At 43.9% G+C, this 24,340-nt stretch overlaps 1 protein-coding gene across 1 annotated transcript in view; it reads right to left on the bottom strand.

Moving 5' to 3' along the window:
* Positions 1 to 809: 809 nt before the first annotated feature.
* LMX1B (LIM homeobox transcription factor 1 beta) overlaps positions 810 to 24,340 on the bottom strand; it is an 87,109-nt gene continuing 63,578 nt past the window's right edge. Inside the window, exons 3-8 of the mRNA XM_017838459.1 lie at positions 9,711 to 9,943; positions 6,912 to 7,090; positions 6,444 to 6,521; positions 5,988 to 6,054; positions 4,997 to 5,158; positions 810 to 3,263 (exon numbers count right to left, since the gene is read on the bottom strand). Of these exons, the coding sequence (XP_017693948.1) occupies positions 3,106 to 3,263; positions 4,997 to 5,158; positions 5,988 to 6,054; positions 6,444 to 6,521; positions 6,912 to 7,090; positions 9,711 to 9,943 (877 nt within the window). The 3' untranslated portion in view covers positions 810 to 3,105. The remainder of the gene's footprint in view (positions 3,264 to 4,996; positions 5,159 to 5,987; positions 6,055 to 6,443; positions 6,522 to 6,911; positions 7,091 to 9,710; positions 9,944 to 24,340) is intronic.

Consider the following 24,340-nt stretch of genomic DNA (forward strand, 5'->3'; position numbering starts at 1 on the left):
TATTCTACAAAAAGAAAGTGACATTTATTTTGCTTTAATGAACTTTGGCCTTTGCCAGCTATAACAGGCCCACTGGAAATCCTTGGCTATGCATTCCTTCCCTGGACCAGCAGCAGCCCACCATGGCATGGAAAATGTTACACATGCCAAGGGCCTGACTGTGCTGTGTGTGTGGCTCCAAATGTGGCAGAACACGGGGCAACAAACAGCTAAGGCATCACCATACAACACACCAAGGGAAAGGAGATGGTATGTACAAGAAATGAAAAGGAAAAAGAAAAGGTGGCAAACAGTCATCCAAGTCATCCAAAATCAGCAAATTATGATGGTTACTTCATCTATAAAATGGGATATCTGATTTTTTCCTTGGAGATGGATTGTTTTTTCAACATCCAACCCAGACGCAGAGGTAGAGTTGGGACAAGGCAGTTCTCCAAACTGTAGGTCACATTAGAGTTCTCATACAAGTCCCTGTAAACACTAAAAATGCCATTTTCAGCCTGCCAGTAATGAAATATGAAGCAAGGTTGTGCCTGTGTGAGTAGTCTATAAACTGGTATGTCTGAGAGGATGAAGACATTTTCTATGACTCTAAAGTAGCACAGCAGAGGGGTGAGGAGGGAAATGATGAATCCATTGAGATTGGTGGTGACAAATCTTTATATGTGCCATATGAAACCTGCTTGCCTTCTGCCCTGCAAGCAGTGAGGATCACCTGAGTTTTTTAGATGTTTGCTGTCATGCAGAGAGAAAGGAAATTGTTGTTTATTTTGATACACAGGGAAAGGGAAAAAATAATTGAGCGGGATGGACAAGAAAAGAAGATCCTTTCAATTTCAAAATATATCAAGGGGCTCACAACCCTCAAGTGAAAACCACATCCCTGCCAGAAAGCAGGGAATGGTCGCTAGACAAAGCATATGGATGTGATGGACCACCTCCCTGGGGAAAACAGCAATGGAAACCTGCAGGGACAGGGACAGGAGCATCCCCAGCACCCTCACAGAGCCACCAGTCCCTTCCCTGAGCAAGGCTGTGTGTGGCAGGCAGCGGAAGGGTTGGCCTTGGGCTGTGCTCTGCGCCCCTGCACCACACACACACAGAGCCTCCTCCACGGTGTTGTCCTTCTCTCCAGAGTGAGAACCCGTGTGCTTATCCTGCAGATAAAACTTGACTTTCTCAAGAAACCTCCAACATACTCAGTACACATCACCCTGCCATCGGAAAACGATCTCATGTTTTCCCTTGGACCCATCATCCTACCTTCCTACCCACGCCTCCGGGACACCTGGAGGACCTGTCTCCATCAGTGATGCAGGGTTCCCAGCAGGATCACCCCCCTAAGGCCGAGGATACAGTGCCCCCAGCAATGCTCCTCCTGCCCTGGGTGCCAAGGCTGCAGGAGTCCTGCTCTGGCCTCCCCCTCCAAGGCAGTCCCAGAGTCCCACGCTCCCGGAGAAGGTGCTGAGCCCCACAGGGACACTGCAGCACTGGCCTGGTACCAGTCCTCAGCCTGGAGGAGTTAGATTAACCAGAGCTTTGGACTTGTTTTTCAGCTATTATGGTCAATATATTAAAGGTATTTATTTAAGAAAGTGCCTATCCTGCCAATCTTTCCCCGTGAGCTCTATTTTGAACACACCCTATAATTACTGATATTACCCTGGCAAATTTTCCCCATGAAGTTTTCTCCACTGAGAGCCATGACTGTACTTGTCTGCCTCTCCACATTATAATTATCACCAGGCAATATTTATAGCTATACTATTATTATTTATGATATTTTATGCCCTACAAAAATCTATATGACATATGCTCAAACTTCAACATCAGAGACAATCAGACTTCAGCTGGGACATCCCCTTCCTTCAGCATACCTGTTCTTCTGGCGCTGGCACTGCCCGGGTGATTGGAGCCACAGCCAGGAGTCCCAGCAGCAGGAGGATCTGCAGGACTTGGTCAGACTCCAGCTCAACATACCTGAACTTCCCAGCGTGAGCTCTTTCATACTTTCCTGTTCGCAGCTGGTGCACATTTCAGGACTTCTGGTGTTTCAGGCTAGAACTGTGTATCCTCGATTCTTGCTGAGGCAAGATAATTAACTAAAGGAGTGCTTAATTATTCCAGATGGACAATAGAGCACAGCATATTTATGCCTCATGCAAAACATAAATAAACAGAACAGAAGGAACAAACACTTGTTTGCCAGTTGTGGTCTAGGCTTGAAATTTGGCACTGCAAAACTTACAAACAAATGTAAATGTTTTAATCTCACACTTAAAAAAAAAATTAAATAAAACTGTCTCGTAAGCACCCTTAGTTTTAATTATTTAAGATCAATGCTAACCTAAATGTCTCTGTCCCTAACATGCATGTCCTCTCCAGAGTCACAGACCTTTCTTATTCTGAAATCACTGGCTTTCTCCACAAATACTGTTAACCAGTTTCCTCAGTATCATATGCATAAGGGCTATAAACTAATGAGCAGATCTAGGTTATGTAGAAAAAGTGTAGAAAGGAAACAAATGTTGAACATCACATTTACATTAACTTCTCACAGTTCAAATGGCAATTTATCCACAACATAGTATGAATCATGCAGTAAGAAAAGGGAGGAATCTCCAGTTTCTTTGATTTATTTGTCATATGGTCAACTGATGTCAGTATCAGCGGCTTTAAAAAAAAAAAAAGTTTAAACATCCAAAAGAAAGGAAGAGAGAAAGGAGGAAAAGGTCTAGCTTTCCACAAAATCCATTTCCTTTAAGATGACGAGCTCAAACCAAACCAAATCAAAGGCTGAGGACGAGCAGGTTCTTCTGTTCCTTCCGTGCTTGTCTCGTGGTCTGGTGCAGGCTGGGAATCAAGGGTATGGGACGGGTGGATGTGTTTTGTTTCTCTATATATGTATGTAGGTAGGTAGGTATTAAAGTATATATACATACATACACATATATGCAAACAGAGACAGTCTTCCTAAAAAAATGCTCTTTGCAGTCCAGAGGCAGCAGAGTCACTGTGAAGGAAGAGCTGGGCAACATATGGCTGTAGAGTCTGCACTGGAAAAGTCACTGGCTAAACACACGCCGGCTGTTTGTTTTCTTATTTTCATGAGGCGAAATAGGAGCTCTGCATAGAGTACAGCCTGTCAATGGGGTTTCCTACTCTAGCCTGCATGGAGTTAACTTCAGAAGAGGCAAGAAAACAGTCGCTCAAGCTAGTTAAAGAGGTATCACTGTCGATATCATGAAAAATGGAGTCATTTCCTGCAAATGAAACGTACATGTTAAGCTGATGCTGTGCAGCCAGGGGAGGACACAGTACTCACGGGTGCTCACAAGCTGCAGCTGCAGCAACTGGGAATGCTCCTGGTTCTCTTATCACATGTTAACCTTATCGCATGTACTTTGGCTCTAAGGGTCTGACCTATGATGATGGGGACTAAAAACCAATCCATGGGGGCCAGCTGGCAGCAGTGCCCCCCAAACCTGCCAGGATTTAATTAAGGCTTCAGTCAGCAGCACAAAAGGTAGTCTCGGCTGACAATGAGAGCAAACAGTGCTGGGGAGGAGCAGGTGCCCAGCTCTCCAAGGGCTGGGATCTGGCACTCCTGAGGGCACCAGGGCTGTTGAGGAAGGTGGGACCAGATATCAAGTGCCCGTGACAGGGAAGCATGGTCTAAGAGCCATAGTCATAGTGGTCTTCATTTACACACAAGGCAAAAACCAGTTCTACCAATGTGACAGGACCCAGGAGGAGACCCAGTTTCCCTGGCCTCAAGCGACCTACAATCGTAAATGTGCTCTCCTTTCAGAAAATTCCACTCTTTCAGGGCTAGTTCGGAACAGCACCTTTTATTTCCCTTAGCAACTAAGATTTCAGCTTACTTCAACTTCGAAGGTATCAGAAAAACCTCTAGCTCAAGTGCTGGAGGCTTTAACAAAATGTTAGTCCAGTTCTTTTTCCTCACACACTTGTTTGAAAGGGTTTTCTGCCAACCTCTGCACTCTTTTCGGAGCACAGAACCTGCCTCCCAAGAAGTTTTACTCAGAAAGCCCAGCAAACCAACAAAATCACAAGTCACCTATAATGCTTGAGGGCACTTTGTATGCCCTCAGCTCCTTACAGGACCTCCCAAATTTCCTGGTGTGCAGCACTGACTTGTCTCAGTGGCAAAAGTACTGACAGAGACCCAAAGCAGATTTCCTGTTGGCCTGTGCATGCTGTGCTTGTGACAGTGATGCACACATGAGCCTCTACAGTGAAGTGTCCTGGTCAGCAGGAAAGAGTCAGAAACAGGCCCCTGTGGGCTACTGCAAGTCTGAGAATCACAGTCTGAAATATCCTCAGAAATTCTTTTTAAATGCCACACTGCAATTGTCCAGAATCAATTACTGGGCATTCAGTACTTGTAATGCCTCTGATGTGTGGTCAAGCAATCATGAAAGCAAACCGTCATCTTGATATGGGACAGAGAACAAAACCACGCAGGAGAAATGTCCTGTGGTAACCCATCTCTTAGTAGCTCAAAAACTGTTCTTTAACAAATCCACACATCCAATCTGCGTGATTTTACAGGGTTGCTTATTCATTTTGGAATGAATAGATTACTTCTCTTTATTTAAGGCACTTTTTTCTCAAAGCTTCTAAGAAAAAAGGAAAAACTTGTGAGGGATCTAGAATTTGGTACTGTTTATTTTTCAATGTCTTGGACAGTGGTTTAAAAAAGTGGAGCTGGAGAGGTGATGTTTCTTGCTTTACCATTTATCAGAATCATACTGTGAAATAATTTTGAAGGGTGTCAAGAGCTTGAGATGAGCTCTGTTCTACCTCCTTATGTGTACAAGAAATTATACACGCAAAACTGACTGGTACAAATTCCCTGGTACAAATTCCAGAAAAAATATACTAAAAGCCAGCAGTGCTGCTGGCCTTGTGGTGTGTGATGCAGCACACAGACCCTGCTACTGCGGATGTGGCAGAATGAGGCATGCCTTACCATAGGGGTTCATGTGGTCGCCTGGCATTTGTGGAGGGGTAAGACCCTGCTGAAACGGGTCTGTGCCATAACTGCTTTGCTCCATTGCTACAATCTGCTGCTGTGGTGGTGCAAGTGGTGTGTAAGATGTCATCATCCCTTCCATTCGGTTGGACATTACTTCTGCAAAGCAAAGAAGAGGCAGAGTCATTGCTGGGGACCAGGGCAGCATTAGTGGCAACACTGAACCTGAGCAAATACAGGTAGGGGGATCCTGTCAGTCAGAGGAGCTTCTCAAATTTTGTCTGAGAGTAGAATCTTGAGCAAGTAAGTTGAAAGACTTGTAATTTCTCACTAAATCATTTCTGGAGCTCCTGGGTGCTGGACCTTATCCTCCCGAAGTCTGTACTATGTGTGACAGAGCTTAGTTATTCTCTAACTTCTGTTGGTCCCAGTTCTTCGGGCTCTGGGTAAAGAAGAGGATTTGAGACTGCAAGGCCTTGGGAGCTGAAGACCCTCAAGAGTACCCATAGAGCAGCAGGGCATGCCCTGGTGCCTCTGGGCAGTGCCTGCCCCAGGGTCCAGCCACCTGTGGAGGTACAGGAGGGGCTCCCCATGCCGTGCCTGGAGCAGCAATGCTGACACCCCTGCAGATTTCCAGCTGAGCATGGTGCACCCTACTGCAGGAGAAAACCAACTGGAGGATCTACCTGGATCAAGCCTCACGGAGATTTCCTCCAGTGGAAGTGCCTCCATATGGCACATTTTTTCTAGAAAGGAGGTAACAGCTTCTGTGTGAGCACCTCTGTGCTCTGGCCCCATCAAAGGAACTTGGGGTAACCTGGCATGGGCACTCAGGCACCCATCTGTGTGTTACCACTGCTGATGGCACACCTCACCCACAGACCCGCACATCACCTGGATGGCTGTACTAAGGTAACGTGCAGGAATGGCACTTCCAGACACCTGCAGATTCCTTCCCTCTCACTTTGCTTCATCACAAATCCCCTACCTTGTCCTAGTCGCTGCGAGTTCTGTTGCTCCTGCTGCTGCTGATGCCTTCGAGCCAGCTTTTTCATCTGAAAAAGAGCGGAACAGAACAATCTCATGGTTCTGAATGCAACAATTTTGCTTCCTTACAAAACTCTCTGCAAACATTGTTATCAGTGAACACAGACCATATATACTCATGCACACACTGCTGTGGGTTCAGTTTCAATTCTAAGCTTAAACATCTCAGTTTCCCGTTCAGATTTGCATGCAAAATTAACTCCCAACCCTGTGCTGCTTTGAGCAACAGTGGCTGTGTTCGGAAGTTGCCTTTCTAGTGTGGACGTAGAGAGTGGTGCAAGGCAGAACCTGCAGAGCTCAGCCATGGGACCTCCACAGTGTGAGCTACATCCAGGGCAAGAGCCCGTGCTGAGGCATAACCTGCATTTGACTTTTGAGAATATGATAAACAACCTACCTTTGCTCTTTGGTTTTGAAACCAGACCTGGACGACTCGCACGCTGAGCCCTGTTTCAGCTGCTAGTGTTTCTCTGACCTGCAGGAAGAAATGCTTAATGACGCAATTTTTTATGTGTTAACCAAAACAAACCACTAATCAGTTTTGTTAAGATGAACATTTGTACTTACAACAAAAAATTGCATGTATGGAATTACTTTTAAAAATTCCTCATATTTTTGCACAGTTTTTTCAAGTTCTCCCCCTGATGTCGCTACCAGTTCCATGAGTCCTGAACAGACAGTCTGAGCTGAGGAAAATGACGCTCAGTCATCTCATGGTTTTTATTTTATCCGTAAAACAGTTCTGCGCAAAAAGAGTGCTTTGCTCTCACCCCAAGGGAACTGCTGCTGTCTTGGGAAGGGACAGGGGCTGTCTGGGGCTGTGGCCTGGAGTCAGAGCTGACTTGGTCCCTGGTGAAGCACCTACCTTTCTACAGGGCTTGGAAGACACTTCAAAGGATGCTTTGAATGCTCTTCTCTGCTGTGTAGTAAGTATTGTCCTTGGTCGTTTAGGTCTTCTTGGGTCCTTCCCATCATCACTTCCTTTTCCTTGGGTTACTTGGCCTTTGGTGGGCTTAACATCTCCATCTTCATCATCACTTTTAACTAGTGAAAAGCAGGATATATAATTGCACTTGTTTCACCAAGAAAACAGGATGTTTGAGAACTGCTCTTCAGTCAACAGGTTCAACTATTATCCCATGGTTATTTGCATACCTAAATCAGCTGCAGGCAGGAAGAGACTATCTTAGATTTGTGTGCTCTGCCTAAATCAAATGGCACAAAAGCATAAAAACATGTTCAATTTTTAATTGAGAAAGTGGGACTGATAAGGGGATAGAAATTCAGAATATACTTTAATATTTCCAGGGATCAGGCAGAGAAAGACTTTATGCCCTTCCAGCATCACTTGGTCTTTTATGTGCTCACCTGCTCCAACCTCACCACCAGATACACACCTTTCCCTTAGCAGCTGAGGTCCAGCTTCTCCTGAAGCATTATCTGCAGACAGGTACTACTGCCTGCACCGCTACAGCAGCAAAACAGCATAAAGTAAGTACCACACAAATATCTCAAAGCCTGTATAACTAAATATAGTGCAAATTCCAGTTATTGTTCTGAATTTTTTGAAGCTCTAGAAAAAATATTAAATATAATCTTTGCCATCTCATTTCCATTTCCCACAGAAAACATCGGTATTCTTCCTCTGTGTCCGCATTTATAATGTGTCTGGATGTACGAGCATAAACTTCTCTTTCTCAGTAAATGCATACAAGTATTTATGTGTTTGTGTAGACCAAACAGATTATTTATGTTTTCTATAATTAAATTCTGAATGTTCATACAATCTGGTGATACTACATGTGTTAGTATATCGTCCTGGGAAATCTCAATTGCAGTGGCAAAGGTTGAAGGGTAAACACAAATATGTTGTGAAAATCAACCTTAAGTCAGCATATTTTATTTGACCAGACTACTGATTTTTCTTCCAGAAAACACTATCACATTATTACAGGGATTTCAACAGGAAGAAGCACACTGACATTTTATATGCTGAAAGATTACATTTGGGGAATCAACAAATTAGACTTTAATTCATTTTAGGGTCTGATTATTATGCACCTAGCAGTCTAATCACCTTTTACTTTAATAAGCATCTTTGGCCTAATGATTAAAGAGAAGCTCAGTCATTTTAATAACCACGACATTATTAACTTTCCAGCGTGCCATTTCTAAGGAAAGGTTTGTGAGGATTAATTCTGCTCATAGGAGAGTACTTTTGTGTCCAGTGGATAAATATTTGATTGAAGCAGGACACGTTCTCAGCCAGGGCTCTGCAGATCGTGTGCTCTCACACAGGCCCCTGGGAGATCAGTGTTTTCAGTGTGTTAGACAATGGGAGACAAACAACCTATTTAACTTGTCAGCTTGTTTTTCAGGTTTGGGTTTGGCAAACAGAGAGTAATGAGGGGAAAAAAGCGTCTCTGGGAGTAAGAAACTCCCCCTTGTGCCAAAGGGAAATGAAATTGAAACCAAGGCTGGTTTGTGCTACTGTGGTTGCTCACTGCTGATCACAAACCAGATCTGATCGTGAAGAGGAGCCCCCCCCTGCCCAAAGCTCATGTCAAACAGCTGCCAGTGCTGGCATCTATGGGAGGATGTCTGTGCCCAGCCCCAGCCAAGGATGGCCTGGCTCCAGCTGCTTAAGGGGGTTTGGCTGGACACGGAGCAGGTGCCCAGCAGGATGCTGGAGCTGGCGGGTGGAACAACACGGTGATGGGTGAGGAGGAAACTCACGTGCCTCGGGCACGTTCACCAAGAGCTGAAACTCTGTGATGTGAGATTTACCCAGCAGAGACTCAAGGTCCTGCAAACACAGTATGGCAATAACTGACACATAATAATAATATAATTATTGCTATAATAATAACCATAACTGCTCCAAGAATGATCCCGGTTGCATGCATTGCTGAAGCTGCAGAGACCTTTGGCCTGTGCCATACCTGACACAGAAATACAAATTTCAGCCATGTGGACAATATGGCTCTCAGATTAGAGACTAGGGATAATTTCTGCTCTTAACTAAAATGGAATAACACATTTTCCCATAAACCAGAGGTAAGCATTCATGTCATTCGTACATTTAATGGAATGGTAACTATTGATTTTCTTACACATTTTCTTGGGAAACAAGTGTGCTATTATAACGGCACAAACCAACATCTCAGTTTCTTTCAGACTCTCTTCAGTACTTCTGTGTTGTACTTGTAATTTTTCTTAAAGGTACTATTTGTGATTGGCAGAGAGAATCCTCTCGAGAATCATATTACCGCTGTGCCCACTTCCCTAGCTCAGTGCTGGAAGTGTACGTGCAGAAGATCCCAATGGACGGAAGAATGTCTGTGGAGAACAGCATACTGAGGACTCACTTGAGTGAGACCTCGGGTAGCTGAAGTCAGTCTGATTCATGTTTTATGATCTTGCAGAAAAATACTTTGATGAAAACAAAAGGATTTTGTCCTTTACTAAACAGCAAGTTAAGGAAGGGAATCAGGTCAGGGAGAGCAGACTGCAAGTAGGGATGTTTTCAGCTGTGTGTGTGAATTTGCATAGGTGGCATGTGCATATAGACAGAGTGGATGTGAAAATGGATGTAATTCCCAATAAGAAAGCTGCTCAAACTAATGCAGCTTTTCCAGTCAGGGCAGGTGGGGGAAAAGCTCACCTGAGTCTGAGTCGTCTGGGCTGACCGAGCTCAACAAGTCCTTCTCTTTCTCATAGTCACTTTTGCAGAGCAGCTGCCCTTCCTTGAGGACAAACTCATCCCCTTTCCTCAGCTGGCGCTCGCACACACAGCAGCAGAAGCAGCTCAGGTGATACACACACTCCAGGGCTCGCATCACGAACTCTGTCGGGGCGATCTTCTCCATGCAGCCGCTGCACTTGGCGGCAAAGAGCCTGCAAGGAAGAGGTACCACAGTCAAAGGGAGTGTCAGATCATACCCTGCGTGGATCTAAATCCAGCAAAACCTGCACAGATCAGCCTGGCTCGTGCTCCTGCACACTGTGAGACTTGTGTCCTTAGGCTTGGAAACATCACAGGCATGCAATTTATTCAAATCTCAATCCCCTTGGTTTTGAGATTCTCCAAATCGCCTTTGCTGGCTAAAGGCCACTAAGATCTGTCCTTATCGCAATGTTTTTTTCCTCTTCAAAATGAGAAACAAAAGGGAGCTCTCAGAGTTGGATAACTTGCCCAAATCCAAATGTATTTTAATTTACCTTTTAGAGAAAGGACCAGCACATGCTTTGTTTTATGCAGGCTCTCTGGTTTCAGCACTTAAACCCTTTTCTGAACAGATTTCATGGCTTTCCATTTTTGGTATTGTCTGTCTCTGAGGACACTGATAAACGAACACAGAAATGAGCAGGAAAACTCAGTGCTCTGGCTGAGGCAAAGCCGATGCACACACATGCGACTGCACACATGCAATCGATAAAGAGGACTGCAATAAGAAGCCTTTTCTTCGGATGTTGAGTTATTCCAGAACAACCTGTCTCTGAAGGGAATACTGTGCATTTTAAATGGTGTGAAACATCCTTTGGCAGAGATAAGCAGTGATACAATCTGCTAAATTACCACTATAATCACAGACTCTAGAACACACACTGTATCCAGACTAGTTCTTATTAAACCTCTATAAACCTCCTCTTTCATCCATCATTAATTTTCTAAGATAAAGTTAGAATTATTTAGATTAATTTTATTTTGCTTCTCTAATGTCAGCTGGGAATCTCCTAAGTGAGCTTTTCAGAAGAGGGCTGCCTCAAATAAAGACAAATCGCTAAGTTACGTCCCTATGTCACACAGTGGGCTGATGATTTGAAATTCAGTGTCTTTTAAGGCAATACATCACAGCGCAAGGTGTGTGAACATTTACATTTCAGCTAGGAAATGAACACAACTGCACTTGTGTGTTCACAGGAAAAAAACTATATTCTGCCTTTTAGTGCAGGGTCCACTGATCTTTCTTTTTCATCATCAAAATCACAATTTTTTACAAAAAAGGCAATTTTCTTTGATTTTAGAAGACAGAGACTGTAGTAGTTACTCATTCCTCCAGAGCCTCCATTTTGTCTGAGCTGAGAAGTGCAGGAAAATGGCAGTCACAAGCCCTCAACAAAGGACTGGAGTCAGAGTGGGCAGGAGGGAAAAGCAAATGTCAGTGTGGTTGCTCACAGCATTCAGCGAACATCTGAGAGCCGGGAACTGGGGGGTTCCCCAGCTGTACCAAGGAGCGACTGCACTGGGAGCCTGGCTGGCTCAGTGCACACCTTCGTACAACCACAACCTCAAGGTAACAGCTGTGCAAGGTGGACAGAGTGGTTTGTTTTGGGGGTATGAAATGAATTAACTCGATCAAAAGGAAACTGATGCCACACAGGACCCTCGGGCACTGCCACGAACGGGCCGGCTTATTTCATACGCTCGGTTGGCTTTGTCCACAAGGTTTTACTTACAATGCTTTAGCCAGCAAATTCCTAAGCAGAAAATATTTTTATCTCTACACAATAACATATCTGAAAGGATTAACACACAAAGGGCAAAAAAAAAAGAGTGCTGAAAAAAGTTGTTTCTATTTAACTGCTTAAACCTATTTGACTCATTTAACCAAGCCTGGCCCCTCCGTCCCAGGGGCGTCCTTAGGACGGGGCATACCTGGAAACCCCAGGACTGGCAGGGCTGGTGCGAGGGCACCGTCCTCCCGCACCCACGCTCGCCCGCCCCGCCGGGGCTGGGACGCTGCCGGAGGGTCGGGGCGGCCCCGACGTGCGGGTGCCCCGCTCGGACCGGGACCGGGGGCTCCGGCCGCCCTCGGGCCCCGCAGCCGTTCGCGTGTCCCGTCAGCGCTGCTGGGCTGGGAAACGTTTAAAAACGGACTGCAGGGACCCCGTCCCGCCGCCCATCGCCGCGGGCAGGTGCCCACCTTCCCACCCCAGCGAGGGGAGAACGGGGAGCCTTCCCGGGGGGGTCTGCGATGCCGCGGGAGCAGAGGGGTGATGCGGGCGCGGCAGAGCGGGGAGGGGGGGCTTGGCTCTGGCGGGGCTGCGATCGCCCCAGGTAGGGCTGCGGCTGCCTCTGGTTTTCTCCCAAGTAAACCACACAATGCGCCACCATCCAGTGACAGGGAAAACACAGTTGTAAACACCATTTACAGATAATTTCAAGGAGGAAAGCCCAGGAAAGCATAAATACCCCGTACCTTCCCTCTACCTGGGACATGAGAAAAACCTTCTTGTCCTATGGAGTTTCCCTGAGCAGCACCTTCACTGTCACATTGCCTTACTGAGTGTTTGGGGTTTTAAATTTTTCTTCAAAATAAAAATGTCTAACATGAACAAAAAACATTTTGTGTTATTTACTAGCAATTGACTATCCCCAGAAACCTGGTGCTTTTGCAGCAGTGCTTCCCAAGGCAGCCTTTTAGCTGTAACGAATTACACTGACATCAGTGTAGTATTAATTCATTCAAATGAACATTAAACTGCCCTGACAATACTGCGTGGACTTCGTACCTAGAATTTGCCCACTGTCAAGAAAATTCCCTCCTCTGTACACAGGTATTCTCTGCACTATAACATGCACTACACACACACAGAGGGCCTTGTTGGATTGAATTCTGAGATTATAAAATCTTCATTACATCTATCTTATAAAGCATTTATAGATATTTTTTTAGCTTCCCAAGAGGAACTCAAGGTTATGCACTCCTTTTGCACAAGGCAATCTCACAACAGGAAACTAATCTTGACAAATGACCAGACTTTGATAGCTGTGATCTAAACCACTGCTCGTTAGACTGTTCATTTTATAAACGAATGGTAATAAACCTGTTGGGAAGTGTAGGATAGCAGGAATACTTTACAGATCACCCCTTTACAGGTTTCAATCAAAGTCATAAATTTTAAGTGGAGCACACAGATATTCTGTGCTGAGACAAAGCCTCTGTCCCACACCAACTGCATTTAAAGGAATATTTCTTTTGCTTTCTATACATTTTACAAATAATTTGCATAACTCAGGCTTTTCACGCCCATGGCTGATTATCTCCAGATCTCTTAAGTTAATGTCAAACCTCAAAATCCTTGGACTTGTAAAAGTATGTGGAGAGTGGAAATCAAATGCCTTTATTAGAAGCCCCAGGAAATCTCTGACTCCTAAGCACAACGAAAACATTCCAAAGAAAATTGTTCAAAGAGGACAAAGCAGAAAAGCAGAACAAGAAAACCTTGTTTTGAATCAATGATTGCAGAGTTTTATAAATAAATTCTTTTGCCTGGACAATTTTGAAAGACAACTTAATAGGTTTAGGAGTTTTTAAGTGTGTTTGCCTCTGTGCCTGGAACACTTGTGAGATTCAGCCAAGCTAAAGCTTGGAACAATGGCCTGTCTGTCCATTGGAGTATCTACAATACTGTGAAGCAACTTTACAGTACTAGATAATCAAAAAGTCTTTACCAGCTAAAACTGGGTGAACTTAAATTAATTTGTATCAGGGGCAATGCAAATGCTAAGACATGTGGTCCTGTCTTTAAACAGTAGATGAAAATGTTCACCAGCGGAAGAGGCCATAAAGATTTTATTTGTTAGGATATCCCTGTGAAGTCAGGCTGAATCAGTAATCCTTAGAAACAACCACAGTTACATGATCCACTGTGCCTTCCTGCATGGCACAGCCATCTGGTGTGCAACATGGACCCCTGATTTATTATCTCCCGTGCAGTTATCTCACAGTAAGTTTGACCCTGCTTTGCTCCTGAGAATCACAGCTCTGCTGTTTACTCTCCTGGTGTCCTGACAACCTACCCTTTACCTTTCTATGGTTCACCCAGGTCCTTCATTTCCTCCTGTCTGTGGGCAAATAGATTTTAATTGTTTTATTATAACTAATTTAATCTGTGCTGAGAGACCTCCACGTGCAATGCGAAATTTGCTGTTCACATTAAGTGTGGTTCAAGAGGTTTGTTATACAGGACAGAGGTAGAAAAATAGACTAATTCAGTCAGGTTGTTTATTTACTGGGCCTCTGCCATGAAGCAGTAAATAGGAAGTTATTAAGCCGTGTTTGATGTATGCAAGAGGACAGATGCTGCTGCCTACCTATCAAAGACTTTCAATCATTTCCCTTTCTGTGTTATTCTGACATTATGTGTTGCAGGAACCACGGTAAATACCTGGCTTTTCTTTATTTAATAAATATGCAAAGATGGTGGTTGCAAGCTTTTGTGAATACTGTCAGTGTGGTCTCTAGCTCTGATGCTTTTCCCTCTGCTCACACCCTCCTGGGACTCCCCTCTCAGCCTGTTCCACCGCCAGGAACTCGTTCTGCACTCCTGTGGCACTAAACAGGGTAGAGCTGGAGTAAAATATATTATGCTTTTCACACAACTGAGTTTTATTAAGAGAAGAAATTAAATTACTAATGAAAGACATCTGTTACTTGTTCTTTAGGAGAAATTTTGGTACTTCTTTCTTTAGATGACATAGAATGGGGAAAACAGTACGCGTGGGCCTTTTCCAGCCCAGGACTTGAACATTTTTGTAGCATCTTACAGCTCATGGGTGCTTACAAAGAGCAAAAACTGTTGCTTGGTTACACTCAATTCTGAACGTTCAAAACATTTCAAATGCCGTAAAGGAAAACAGAAATATTATAATTTTATGATTTGAAAAAAACCCTCCACCCTTATAAAAGAAACATTCCATTTAAAATATTTTCCCTGCAGAAGAAATAATTACATAGTTTATTAAAGCCAATTTCATAGCTGAAACTTCAGTAGAAGAAAGCTAATTCCCTTTCACCGAGTAATAATAAAACACGCAAAAATTAAAAGCTTCTAGGAAAAAAACTGTAATATTTAGAAAGAAACTAAAACAAACCTTTTTTTTCTTTAGGGAGAACTGAAGAAAATATTTATTTATTTATTTACCCCCAGGTGCTGTAGTATGAACACCAGCTACTGGTGACAGCTTGCATCAAATCTGCAACATGGATTTGGATTCACAGGTTACACGTATCGCCTGTCTTGGTACTGAGTGACTTTTTCTTCCCATAAATATTTTACCTGTATTCCCATGAGGAGTGCTGTACTGCACTGCCAAGGCAAGCTGATGGCTAAAATAACAATAGGGACAACGAGTTATCCCATGCCAAATCTTGTTCTGAAGCTGGTGGACTTTGACTGTGGACACCGTCAGAGCCACTGCTCTCATCCTCGCTCTTCCCACCAGAGACAGACCCACGAACGCGGCCCCAGAGCACCTCAGGCTGGCCATACCTGGACAACAACCTGTGTCAAACCCAGCCCACAGAAATACCACCCTTTGTGTGACTTCCTTCCTGTGAGTGCCCTCCCCATCCCTCTAGAGGTGGCCCAGCACTCCTGGCCAGCCCACACCTCTGGGCACCAGCAGCTGGGGCGGAACTGGGATGCTCAGACAAAAGCATAAAGACGCACAGAATTCAAAGCCTACATCCTAATGCAACTTGCTGAAGTGGGGCCAGAATGACCTAAATAGTTCCATCTCCCTTAACCATAAAGTATAACAACAAATGCAAAGTGCAGAGGAGTTTCTCGCTTTGAGCAGAATGTGACAGAATGAATTCTTCTCTTTGCTTAATTTTCATCCCCTAATTGTCCACTTTGTTCAACTGTCTTCCATCACTGCCATGCTGTTCTACTTCATATCATTTTTTCTTACAACATTTTGATGGAAAAATTTATGAAGAATCGAATTATTGCTGTTAGAAGGGAATTAAAACAATTTTTCATTTACAAAGTCACTGATATTGCTCTACTGTGCTCCACCTTTGGGAATCCAATTGCTCTTCTCAGCTACTCCCATTCCTCTTTATAGCACGGCAATTGCACTGTACAGATTATGGCTGCAATTTTCTCCTAATCTGTTCTGTAGAACAGAAACTGTTATAAAAGTTAAGGGCACAAATTGAATTGATAAAGCCAGGGCTGCAATTAAGAAGCTGTAATGAATTAACAAAATATGATGATTTTGTTAGAATAATATTTTTAGGCAGTGCAAACATTTGTGAAATGATGTTACTTTTGTCCATGAGTTTCAAAGAGGATGCTGCTGTGCTTTTTGTATTTTCCAAATCACACCACAGGGCTGTAAAAGCAACATATGTGTTGGGGAGTTTGTGCTTCTGCTGTAGCTCTGCCCAGCCCGGGGGTCACCAAAACCCAACTGTGTTCTCATTTTTCTTCCTTTGGATTTTTATTCAGCTATTTACACATTTCAAACTAAATTCACCTTTATTTCCTCCCTTTACCCCCTCATTGATGTCCTGTGGTGGGGCCCCATGGCACAGTCCCACTCAGGGCTGGGACCACTGGCTCCAGCCTGTGAATGTTCTCCACTCTGACTGACATCTTATCCTTCTTTTTCACTAAGTGGCACACTGAATTTACAGTTGTCTTTGAATTTACATCACCAACAACACAGGGAAATTCTTCTAATGTAATTTTTATATGAGATTTCACCCTAAAGGCCCCATAAGCAGGGAAATTGTACTGTTGGTGATTCACAGCCCTGGCCTTCACTTTTACAGAAAAAAATAATCATATGTCAAAGCAATTCAAATGTAATTTCTAAGTTATTTCTTGGCTGGCAAGAATGACTTAGGGAAAGAATTTACACAGGGCCTTTCCTTGCAACTAAGAACATTAAGAGGAAGAAACATTATTTGCCAGTATAAAACAAAATCACTTCCTGTGCCTGCTGCAGTGATGCTGTAGGACAGCTTGTGCCCAAACTCATCAGCATAGCCAATTTAGCAACTGATTTGCAAGGGAAAGATACCTTAGTCCTGTGGTGTTAATGTCTTTGCAGTGGGGGGTCTATTGCCAGCTTCTCCAAACTCATCAACACAATCTATTATTAATACCCAGAAAGGCTTTATAGTATCTTTATAGCACAAGGCAATGAAAGCTCTGCGGTGTAATCTGTTATCTATATTGCAAAAACATGTGAAATAAAACAAAACATAGACACTTCATAAACAAAATGTTTCATCTGTTACATCTCTCTGCCTCCCCTATATATAAAGCAGTAGGGTGCAGGAAAGGCATTCAGAGAGATTTGCTGTTAGATGTGGCACTGGCTCCTTTTTAAATTCTATTTGTGTTGTGACCAGCTTTACACTGAATGAAAATTTCTGCTTCTTTCACTGCAATGGAAATGTTTGGATCTTTGCAAAATTACGCTGCATTTCACTGGTAGAACAAAGGGAGTTTTAGGAGTAAAATACAGCTCCTAGAACTCCTACAGGAAAGCTCTTTACGATACAGGGATGAGCTGGCTGAGTCAAAGGGAGCTGCAGTGGGGCGAGGAGGGGGCACAGCCTGGGGCACGGCCAGGTAGGGCTGGCAGGGCATTGCCATGGCAGGAGCTGAAGAATTTGTCTCCAGTAAGCAGCAGCAAAACCAAGTGCCCACTGGCACCTTCGCGGAGGCAGTTATTTCTCTGGAAAGCATTCAAGAACAAAATTTGAGCAGAGCTGGATCTTTTCTTCTGTTACTGATCTGCATGCCAATATTTTATATGAAAAGCCCAGAATAACCTTATGCTTAGTCCCTAGGAACAGACACAATTGGAAACATCATTTAACAGCAAAGAAGTAAATGCACAGTTTAAAGCCCAAGAAGCCTTTGTTTTGAATAAACAGATTGTAGCAAAAGTAAAAAGGAGAGGAGGGCATGGAGCAGCTAAGTGTGCTTGGTGCATATATGCTTGCAATACAGTAAGAACTAAAAAAGCACTCAACATAGGGCTGTGTCTTATTTCCCAGATGCCCTTTTATGTTCTTTGCCTGTTGAAAATAAATTGTTCTTTTGTAGTGCTTGTCTTTTCAGTCCGACTGTTGGCTATTATTTTTCTATTTCCTCTTTTTGTCACTTTGCATTATTTTTGGTGCTGTAATTCCCATTTGTTCCCACTCCTATCTTCCTGTCTCCCATTGTTCCATTTTTTAATCTCCAGTTTTACTCTTCTTCGGCTCTTTTTTGGCCCATTCTCAGTAGGGTTTGAGAGAATACCCAGGCGTGACTCCCTGCTATAGCAACCACACCTCCCCAGGAAAGCCACAACAATCTCTTCGGGAGGAGCAAAGTCTTTCACAAGCTGGCAGCAAAAGTAAATCCTTCTTCAAGGAACAAGAAGGATTAGCAGGGAGCAGTGGGCTGCAGACTTAACCCTACCCCTCATTTCTTTAGAGCACCAGTCACTCAGAACCCTACTGTGATGTACAATTAAACAGAACCCAAAAAAATCCTGAATGACACAAGAGCAGGATTGTGTAAAGGTTTAATTCCACTTTAATACCTTTCCAAGTTCAGAACTCAAAGATAGCAATTTAACCCAAGAATCCCCATTCGAGCATGAAAAGTTGCTGCTTGTTTTACAAAAGTCCCAGCTATATTCTGCTCTAAATCATGCTCTCTTAGCCTGACCTTTAATAGATGAAATTTTTCTCTCCCAATCATCTCACACAGTTTGTCTTTATTGTCCTTTCACAAACTTTGCTCTTCTGATAAAGACAGAAGAGTCTTGCCAGAGACATGGAGCTTTGGTGAGAAACTCAGTAGAAAGGACCCCTGAAAAAGGAAAAGGAACACTAAAAAACCCCAACCTAACCCCCAAAACCCAGACAACTAAAGATGTCTCCTGCAATGTCTAGGAATGGTAATTTATTCTTGTAATGTGGAATAACTCTTACTAACATTATGTCAATTACTTACTATTAATATTAGGATGGAAAATAAATATCCCTATTAATACAGGCTTTTTTGAAGACTCCAAACATCTGATTCATCTCTTTTAAGTTAATGAACAGAGGAGCCTAGTCATTCTAGTATGGATGATTACTATAGCTGCTCTATAAACTGGATTTTTAAGATTAGATACAGAACTACCAAAATCTCCTGGCTTCTGTAAGGCCAAATATGGCTGACAGAGTCCTAAGACTCAGCTATCAGCATCTGTGTTTGTATTCAGGCTTTAGGAAACTAGATGCTTTAAAGCCATACAAAGAGATTTATCAGTAAGCAGGGCCCTACAGCACGCCCAGACCCTCCTCCTGCCTTGAACGTCTGCACAGATTTTAAGTTATTCCAGCAGTCAAACATATATCACACAGGACACTTCCACATGTGTGAAAATGAAATCCCATTAGACACCAACAACATTATTAGGCATGCAAAGAGGATTATTCCCTTAAGCTCACTAGACTGAAAGGTTTGTCTAAACATTTTATTAACTTTTTCAGATTTTTTTTTTAATTAAATGAAAAGTTGTAAGTAGGTCAAAGCTGGAAAATACTACTTAACTTTTGGTTATGTGTATGTATATATATCATACACACAAAGAGAAAAAATAGAGATGCCTGTTAGACAGAAAGTGTACAAAATCCTCCCCATATCTTATCAGCATAGCATTCCTTTCTTTCAGAGAGAAAATTGGTATGGTTTGAAATTGTTCTATAAAAGCACAGAAATGCCTCATGGTGTTGCTGAGGGTTCCATAGATGTTTCCAAAAATGAAGTGCTTTGTTGAACATCTAGTTGAAAAGAAATCCTGCTCTGACTGTCCTTTCTACAAAGTTGACAAAACACATTTTTTTTAAACACAATATTTGCTGAAATGCATGGAAGTTTGCTCACCAGGAGCTCTGAAGTTCTTAAGATCATCTGCTAAAGATAAAAAGGGAGGAGAAGCTGCGTCAGCTTTTGCGTCAAGTGAGTGAGATGCAGAACTCCTTAGGCAGCATCAGGAACAGGATTGGGTCCTCACTGAGAGGGAGGATGACTTTAAAAATGTTCAGCTCCACTGGCAGTTCAGTCCTCCCTCACAGAACCCCCAGCTTTGACATTCAAGTGTTGTTCACAGTATCTCAATTTGTTGTTGGAAGGAAAATGATGCCTTTTTTGGATCTCACACCAACACTCATCACAGTTTCACAGAACAGCTGCCCAGGGAATGCTGTGAGGGCTGCAGCGAGATGCAGCAAATGCTCGTCCGTGCTGGTCCTGACGGACACGTCAGACTGTCGCGTACGGGCGCGGCTGACCCACACACTGCTCTTGTTCTTACTCCACTGACAACAGGCATTAAAATATTTAAGATCTGCTTCTAGCACTGCACCGAGCAGGCAGGAAATGTAGAAGCTTGAGTGTACAAGTTAATGAAATATGGTTGGGTGAACATAAGCTCTTCATTTAGACAATAACAGTTACCGCCAGAGTGTCTTTGTATCCGCTTTATGAAAGTCATAAACTCTCCAAAGAAAAGCGGAGCTGTTTGAGCTGCTTCACCCTCGCGGTCTTTGACTCCCTCTCACTACCTGCTGGCGCAGTTAGAAAGTATCAACTGCCTTTGAACAGATTAGGACCAAGTTAAAGTGTGACAACATCTTAAGCTTTCTCCACATGTAGCCAATGATTTCCAACTAAAGATGTTACCCTCATCACTTCTGCCACAATGATAAGAATCTATAGCCCGCTCACTTGAGGAGATAAAAGCAGTTTAGCTGGAAGTATAAAGTACTCCGACTTGCTAAGCTGAGTGATTGGCTGTCCCAACCAAGCTGAATTTTTTCCTCTACAAAGCACGAAATCCTTATCATTAGGGGCTTAAGCTGCTTTTTATTTTGAGACAAAAAGAATACTGTTTATTGGCATCCAACTCAAACCAGCTGTAAACAGTTGCTTTGATGAAGAAGCAGCTACAACTTCAGGGTGCCTGAAGGCACAAACCTACCAAGTGTCAATCATTAAAGGAAGAATGTAAGGTGTATATAGGGTCAAAAGAAGGCCAAGGGACATTTACGACCTCAGGGATCCTGGACAGCTTGCTTTGCCTTTAGAACCAGAAGAAGAATTGAAGCTATTCTGCTGTATGACCTCTATCTCCTGTGGCAGCTCTGGGCTCAGCTCAGCCCTGAGTTTACCCACGGGAGCAGCAGACCTGTAGTGTAAGGCTTTCCTTTCCAACATGACTGTGGGAGCCACATGGTGAACTTTGATTTGACAGGGCCTGAACAGCTCCAGGATGCTGTACCTCATGTCACACCCAGGGCTCATGCAGAAGGCTCTGGCAGCAGGAATCCTGCTGGTGTCTATAGACATTTGAATCACTGATGTGAAGGTAATTTTAATTCTTCTTGTAACTTACTTCTTTCATCAAGAAATACTTTACTGGATGCAACAACTATTTAAATTAGAGATGCCCCATGAACAATTTAGGTGTCACAGCCAGACTGACATTGATCCTTACAGAGTTAAATGCCAGCTGCTCTGGGCAGCCCAGAAGGATGGGCTGGCATCTGCTGCTGGCCCTCCATCCACCCTCCCTCTTCCTCCTTGACCTCTGCCTGGTGTCTGTCAACTGTTCTATACTTCCTCCCACTTCCCATCCCTGGCACAGCACGAAGTGGCAGCACGAAGGGTTTCAGCACAGAATGGTGGTGCTGGCTGGTGGGGTATGGGGTTCCTGCTCCTTCAGAAGACCAGAGCAACTTTTCAGTGGGAATTCAAGTGCTGAGTGAACTCAGCTACCAGGTGGACCAGGCAAACCATATCTCAGTCATGCCACATGAGCTGGAATATTTTATAGGAATGCTTTATTCCTGTAGAAGGCCCTGGTGCCACCAGAGATGTGGGTCCTCTAGGCACAGGCTCAGCAGCTCCTCCTCCTCCCAAGGCTGACAAGATACACACTAGCATTACCAGTTTTTCAGGCAGAAACGGGGCACATGTCCCTGCCCACATTCTCACAGACACGACAAACAGACACTCTGGTTTAGGGGGATTCAGTTCAAAATTGCTGCCCAGGCTTGGAGCCCTCTCCTGAGCTCCTGCCAACCTGGCAGTCTCTCCCTGGCCATACTGGCACCCCTCGCCCTGTCCTCTCACTGCCCACTGGCACAGCCACACCAGGAGACAGGCTGTCTGCACTGCTGCTCCTCCACCTCTTCACCCTCCACATCCTCAGTAAAATCCCTGGCCTTGCTGTCCCTGCCTGGCTTCAGCTTCCAAGGTCCATGCAGTGCAGGGGTTCCTTCCAGGTATCCCAACATGACTGGAATTGCAAGCATTATTCTGGGCTCACATGGCAGGCAAAAGGTAGTAGAATGTTTGTGATGCTGTTAGATTATACAACATTACACACATAATACAAAAAAAAGAAAAAGTCTTTGCAATTTATTCTGTTAAGAAATTTTCCTGCATAAAACCTCATAAAATTTTTTTTAAAAAGACAGTGGTTCATCTTTATTGTCACACTGATATCTTTATAAACTTACTCTAGTGATCTACAGGAAAAGCAAACCAGACAGCTCTGTATTTATGGGCATATTTTAAAAGCCTCTTATATTTAACAACTGCATTTAGCTGTGTTAACTGCGAGTTGCAGTAATAAAGGCTCTGCACACTTCGATGCTAAATTAAAAAAAGTTCTGCTGTTCAATAATACATAGATGCCGGTTTTTTTCATTACTCTTTAATATCATTTCCATTTAGTTTATAAATAATTGTAGCTAGCTAATGAAACGAAATAAAACCTGCCTCCAACCCATTCCCTAGAGCAAACTAAACTCCTCTTTTTAAAGCTTCTTAATCACCGCCCAGTTCTTAGAAAATTAGCATAGTAATGGGCTTTAAATTGAGCCTCTTTGTTTTTTAATTAAGCTCCCAGCAGGTAAAAATAAAACAGATTATTGAAGAATATGCCAACACTAATAGCCTGCAACTCTTTTGACAATTAAAAAGATCCCATGTTAACCCTTTTAAGGAATTCTGCATGCTAATTAGTCACTCTGAGGCCCAAATCCATCAATATTCCATCCAGACACCTTGTAAGGTTGGGATGGCAGAGCTGGCCTGTGTCCACACCTGCCCCATTGCCCACAGAAGGTGAGGCACAAACCCTCAGTGGTGGCCAGACTCTGCGGGTGGCTGCGTGCCAGGGCAGGATGGCATTGGCACAGGTGGAGCTGCCACCACCCTGCACTGGCTGGTGCCCACTGAGCTCCCAGACCGGGCAGAGCTGCAGTCCAGGGTCTCCCAGTGCCCTGCAACTCACCCTGTGCCCAAAAACCCCTCTCCAAACACTGTAACTTCAGCACTCCCTGTTTGGCAATGCCTCCTTGGAGCCCGTGCCACGTTTTGTACAACAAAAGGAATGGAGTGCCAACGGAGCAGTCCCAGCCCTGGGGCTGGTTTGGAGTGTCCACAGCAGCACCAGTACCCCAAACATGCCAGACACACGATGACCCTGTTTTCCTTAGTAACATCAAGCTGCCCCAGAGGCAAAGGTAAATCTTGAGTAGAACAAAGGGGTTAAGAAAGAGCAACACTGGAGCCATGTCACGGACAGCAGTGATTCTCTGGGAAAATCTGCTAGACACTGCTGGCAGCCTAGAAACAGGAATAGCACTGAGCTTCCCTGGCAGTTCTCTGTCAAATACTTGAAAAGCTCTGTCTGAGTCCCATTCTTAATCTTCAGTGGCTGTTCTGAGCATCAGTGCAAAGTGCTGGCTGCCCTCCACTCGCATCCAGCCAGGATGACGAATCCCCCTGGTTGGGAGTACTGTGTCCATCCAGAAATGAAATCAGCAACATGAAAAGCCCATTCATTTCCACAGACACTGATCACTCTGCATCCTCCAGAAACTCCCTACAAATGGGGCCAAATGCTCTGGTGTACCCAGTAAGGCCCTGCCAGGTCCTGGAAGCTGCAGGAACTGCTGTGAGTTGCTGCTTTATATTACACCTTAAAGCGTGAGGGTCATCAAGATGGAGTTAAGGACCCACAGAGAATGGGATCAGATTTAAGGGCCAACTCCAGCCATGAACATAAGTTGTCTTCTCTGAAGCATTCAGGAGTTTCTAACATGTACTAACATTGCATTTTCAAAGATAAATGACATTTCTTGTGCCTCTTAAGTGATACCAGACAATTCAGAGAAGGAAGGATGCACTTTGCTCATAATGAATAGAAATTCATTAGGCAAAGACCTGCCCTCTGTGTAGGGACAGGCCTTACCACTTCACTGGGCACCAGTGAATCAGGGCACCAGTGAATTGCCAACAGAATCATTCAAAACAATGTCAGTCAATCACAACTGAATTCACTTCCCCTGAGCTACACTGCAACAGATCCCAGACAATGTACATCAGAACTGGAGAGGCTGGACTGCAAGATGGTGATGATGAGTTGGAGTTTCTCAGGTGGGATCCTTGGTCCCACAGTCCCCCCACCCCACTCCAACTCCTGCT

This window comes from Lepidothrix coronata, unplaced genomic scaffold (genome assembly GCF_001604755.1).
Source record: "Lepidothrix coronata isolate B3197 unplaced genomic scaffold, Lepidothrix_coronata-1.0 Scaffold341, whole genome shotgun sequence".
NCBI classification, from domain to species: Eukaryota; Metazoa; Chordata; class Aves; order Passeriformes; family Pipridae; genus Lepidothrix; species Lepidothrix coronata.